This window comes from Gavialis gangeticus, unplaced genomic scaffold, assembly GCF_001723915.1.
Source record: "Gavialis gangeticus isolate Ggan-Ray unplaced genomic scaffold, GavGan_comp1, whole genome shotgun sequence".
NCBI lineage: Eukaryota > Metazoa > Chordata > Crocodylia > Gavialidae > Gavialis > Gavialis gangeticus.
Window position 1 is genome coordinate 8,883,270 of NW_017729015.1, and position 5,541 is coordinate 8,888,810.

The 5,541-nt window shown below is 41.5% G+C and overlaps 1 protein-coding gene across 19 annotated transcripts in view; it reads right to left on the reverse strand.

The window, feature by feature from the left end:
- Positions 1–5,541, reverse strand: part of EPB41 (erythrocyte membrane protein band 4.1) — a 180,182-nt gene that overhangs the window by 77,294 nt on the left and 97,347 nt on the right. For all 19 annotated transcript variants that reach the window (XM_019512162.1, XM_019512155.1, XM_019512153.1 and 16 more), the window contains exon 5: positions 3,181–3,223. In XM_019512162.1, coding sequence (XP_019367707.1) covers positions 3,181–3,223 — 43 coding nt within the window. The remainder of the gene's footprint in view (positions 1–3,180; positions 3,224–5,541) is intronic.

Consider the following 5,541-nt stretch of genomic DNA (forward strand, 5'->3'; position numbering starts at 1 on the left):
AACCCAAAAAAAAAAAAAAAAAAAAAAAAAAAAAAACACACTCCTTTTACAGAACTGTCTTCTATACAACATTATAATTGGAGTTAATGACAAAACCTGCCATTTCCATTGTATGGTCCCAGAAATACCCAAATTATTCAAGAGCAAATCTGGGTGATTGTCTGTTATAAGGGAGATACATAGATAAGCTTACTGGGCCTGTATGGTGAAAAGGATCATCCCCATATATGAGTCTGTATCTTAATCATGCAAGAGGCGACGATTTTTCTGCGTGATATCTTTTATTGGACTGTCTGTATCATTGGAAGGAACATAACACAAGCTTTCAGGTACCATTGTGTTTTTCCTGAGATTGGGGGCGGGGAGAGGAAGTAGACAACAGAGCTGAAGAGCAGATAAAAACTCAGGCTTGTGCAAAACTCCGTATGTAAATAAAAGCTGGAGATGTTATCAGTAGCTAACAGAGACTAGAACTGTATTACAAAGGGCAACCCCTTTAACTACAGAGAGAAAAAATCCCAGCACCCCCACTACTCCTGGCATTCAGACAGCCCCCTAATTTTGCCCAGCTCCTCATCAGAAGCAAATTCCCTGCTGGTCAGCAGGGTGGTAGTGGAAGAAACCCTGCCTTTACCATAAATCCATGGAACCTACACATCTATCCCAGAACATGGCATACCTCATCCAGGGTACCAAATGCCCACATGGAAGATATGCGAGTGAACTAGAAAAAAATTACACACCAGAACAAACAAAGAAAAAAAGATAGATAAAGGATAGGGACACTAGAACAAAGGTCTGAGAACATTTAAAACAAAAAACAAAAAAAAAACCAAACAACATACTCTCTTTCTGACCTCACAGTCCTTGTGCTCAAGAGAAACTTACAAAATACTTTCAAAAGATGGCCTTGGGAGCAAAAATTTGTTAGCTTACTGGACACTAAGAATCAGGGACTTAACAGATACACTGACTTCATGGCCCATTATAATCTACTTGATCCCTGTGATAGCAACCCTCTTGAATAGTCTTGCTCTTCTATGTAGGTTACCCTTTCTACTGCATTTCTAACGTGTTGGCTACCTGATAACACCTCTTATATTCTGCTTTTATTTATATATGGAGTTTTGCACAAGCCTTTTTCTACCCGCTCTTTAGCCCTGCTTTGTCTCTTTTCCCCCCACCCCACAAAGACCCAAGGAAGGGCACAGTGATACCCAAAAACTTGTCTATGTCAGTCCAATAAAAGATGTTACCAACAAAATGCTTGCCTCGTGCATTTTTCTGGACGTTCAGGGCTATAACACTACCACAACACTATCCTAATCATGCCATTTTCATGACAACTCTTTTAAATTGGTCACCTTAATCAAATTAATGAAACAGAGATCTCCTTTTAACGTTACCTCTATACAGGATTTTGCACTTGTCCCACTGATGATGATAATGATTTGACAAACATTCATCTTTGGTATGACAGAGGTAAAAGCAGCCAAAGCCCTGAGCAAACAATTCCTTATGTAGCTTCTAAAAAGGAACAGATGATTGGAGAGACAAACTTTCCCTGGCCTATTCTTTTATCAAACCAAATGGGGTTTTCTCCTTTCACACCATATAAAGAACATCTTCAGTTCACAGCTATGCTGAAATCTCTCCTCTTCCTCTCCTTTCTTCCCCTTAAGCCTAACACAGATTAGAATTTTACTTTCAGTGCTTTCAGGCAAAAGACAGGGCTGATGAAGCAAGCTGTCACCTACAAAGCTTATCTCTTTCTGAACAGGTTAGTAGGGGTGCCCAAACCGGACCGTATTAGATTCAGATTTGGATTTGGCCTGTATCCAACAGGGATTTGATTTGTTGATTCAGATCACTTTCCCCAATTCAATTCGTCCGAATCCGAATCTGAAGATTCGATGCCGATTCAAAGAATCAGTGACTTGGCCATAGACACAGCTTTAAATGTTTTTTCTATATACCTCAAGGTACCAGGTGCAGCTTGTGAATGCTGCAATGCTGGGGCAGATGGAGCATCCCACAGGAGCGCGGAGGGGCCCCACATGCTCAATAGCGAACCCGGAAGTGGACTGGAAGTACTTCCGGTCCACTTCCGGGTCCACAGGGGAGTACACAGGGGGCCACCCCGCCCTCCTCTGCTCGGCCATGGGAGGACTCTGGGTACCCCCCCCAGACCCAGGAGGCACCAGTCATGGAGCAGGTGGCACAGGGCCCCCTCCAGATGCTTCCCGGCAGACCTGGAAGTGCTTCTGGTCCACTTCCAGGCCTGCTGCCAAGCGCACTGGAGAGCCCCCAGTGCTCCTGTGGGACGCTCCATCTGCCCCAGCATCTCAGCATTCATCAGCCAACTGGTACCTCAAGGTATGTAGAAAAAACATTTAAAGCTGCGTCTATGTCTGAATCTTTCTGAATCTCTCCGAATCAATTCAGACGGTTCTGATTCAATTCGGAGAGATTAAAGGGTCTCCTGATTCAGTCTGGATTCGGAGATTCAGCCATCGAATCGGGCCAAATCTCCGCTGAATCGAATCAGGGACCGAAGCTTCACACAGCCCTACAGGTTAGTCTCTAAGGTGCCCTTCCCTCCTGCTTGACTTTAAACTAACACCGCTAACTACTTCTTTCAGTTTCCTGGCATTTTTCTTTGGAGAAAAGCGAGCCTACTGGTAGACTTCACAGTGCAGTTGTGTTATAGCATCAGTTATTTATTCTGACCCCACTGAAGTCACTTGCAGTATTTCTGGATACCAGAGTTGTCCAGAAGTATTCAGAGAAGTTTGCTACAGCATGCAACTTTCTTTGCCCCTTCCCCATGTCCCCTATTATCTTTAATTAATTCCCCCTCCCTCTCATAACGTCAGATTAAAGATCTATTTATTTCTGGATTACAGTGTGATGGTCTAGTATTTGTCTGCCTACTGGCACAAGATACTGGACATGATCCTTCATTGTGAAAAAATGCCACTGTTGTTCTTAAGACCCGCAAATCATTAAGTGTAAACTACAAGAAAGTATGTGCTGTCTGAACTGGTGCTGGTCCCTGCCAAATATTCTTACGTGAACTCTAGCTAGTCCTCAGGGGTTCTCTAGATTATGTGCCAAGTCTATAAATATCTACAGTGGGAAGGAAAACAAAGCAAAAAAAAATTAACTCAATCCACTTACCATGCACCTGTTTTTTTATCTCCTTGGCAGGATCCAGCCATGTCTGTAAGAAAAGAAAAGCATATATATTCAGATTGACATGTATTATATGAACACCACGGCATTTAGATAAAAAGCATCTGCCAATATGAATGGAGCTGGCTGTTGCAATGCATGCACATACCATATAACTAACACAATTCATACATCCACGATATCCTCCATTTTTTCAGCACACTCACGCCAGCCTACTGGCTCAAATTCATGTTTGATGTTATAATCCCACCATTTTCTACAATTGCTTCAGAGTGGAAAGGATGGAATGAAGGGCAGTAGCAGAATTCATATCCACGATTTTTGTCCCAGTAGGACAAACTAGTGCATATACACTACATACAAGATGAATTGAGATTGAAAGGGCAATAAAACTACTATACCCAAAACTCCATTCATTTAAATTCTTACCATGGTCTTAAACAAGAAAACAGTATTTTCCAAGGGAAGTGCTCTCTCTGTGGACCTAGAGGTGCAGAACACTGCAATTTTCACCATTATGAAGATACGCTCTGATGCAGTCATGAAGTATAATTTTCTGACATATCACTCGCTGGACTCCTTATGAAAATCTGATTACAGCATAAAAAGTGTAGGGCCACTCATAGAAGGGAAAAGCATTGGTAAAATGTTCAAAAAATAATGGTTGAAGTTTTCAAGTAAAGTAAGAGATTACACATATATTAAGAAAAAAATCCCAGTTTTTCTAGTTGCCTGAAATTAGTTTGCTTTTTGGGAAGAGGGATTAGGGAAAGGGAAAAACTGATGCCGTCGGTCCTACCAATGCCTGATCATAACCCTTTCAGCACCTCAATCCTGAATTCCTCTTTAACAGAAGCCCTCAACTTTTGCCACCATGTATGGAGGCAATGCAATGTTTACAGTTTTCCTCTAGGGGCTAGAATGAGACTACCACATTCATTTTCATGTGAACTAAGCAGGATTTGAAAGCCTAGGTCTTCTGAGGTGAAAGACTAGCATGCTTAACCCGCTGAGCCTTCTGAGCTCATCTTAACCTAAAGGGTGTTTAGCTTCATAAATTACTGGTACAACTGTAGTTAGGTTTAAATTAAATGTGTTAAATATGCACTCTACCCCTTCCAACCTGTAAAAGTAGTGCTGACATGCATGCAGAAGGGTGCATAGGCCAGATATACTGTGTAGTAAACAGAGCAGCTTTTTATCTAAGTGCTGATGCTACCAACGTTCAGTTACCCCGGGAGAAAAGGGCCAGTTAGGTCGACCCAAACACAGCCCCCGTGCAGTCATGCATTCACAGAATGCATCCTGTCTGCCTAATCCAACAGACAATGAAGAGTTCAGTAATTAACGATACTTTTATCCAATGCTGTGTCATGAATCAGTAGGAAACAATTCTCTCTTTCAAACTAGTATAAACTCTAGTGCACACTCCTTCAGTGCTTAACAGTCACTCTATTCACTTTTACCATCTGATTTTCCAGTGTGGGAAAATGCTCTTCCTTGGGGGCATGGTTGGTTTATTTCCAAAGTAAAAAGGTAGGAATATCTAGGTATAATATTTTGCCTACATTTATTTTACACACACACACACACACACACACGCACTTCAAGCCCTTGCCATAATTTTGAAGGAGGTTCAGAAGTTGACTTGGTGGGGCCTTGAATTAAGAACATTTTCAGCCGATAAATCAAAACAATGAAGTGGCAGCTTTTTTTCCCCCCTCGAAGAACACTGTAGGGCAAGGAAGGAATTTTATGCTTGGCAGTTTTCTTTCCAGTACGACAAAACTTATACAAGTCAATTTTCCAATAAAGCAAATGGAGGTTGTGAACAGGAACAGATTATTTCAGACCAGGATTAAAACTTCAGCAGCTGTTTAACTATGTCAATCTTTGCTTTAAGTGACAATAAATGTCTGTGACTCAGAAGTTTACTACTCAGGGTGTTTCCTTGGCTCACTGTAATCATTAAGAAATTAAAACCTCAACCTCACACTTCGACTTCAAATGGAAAAAGCAAGCATATGCATAATTTTGCTTTTTTACTGAAGGCAGTGAAATTAGTATTCCTCCAGTTTTCCTGTCCCAAACCTCAGGAAACCTCCTCAACTCAAGTGACAGATACAAAAAGACACTATCTGTCAGCTCTTGAGAGTTACAAGGTTAGATAATTGCCAGATGTGTGTTTCTCCAACACAAAAATGCAATAGTGAAAAGTCTTAGCATGAACAGCTTGACGTTTTTGTCATGGAGACCTCTTATGAAATTCTTTGCACGCAGTAGATTCTACTTAACAAATATGGAATGAAACAGCTCATACTGCATAACTGGGGGGGGGGGGGGGGG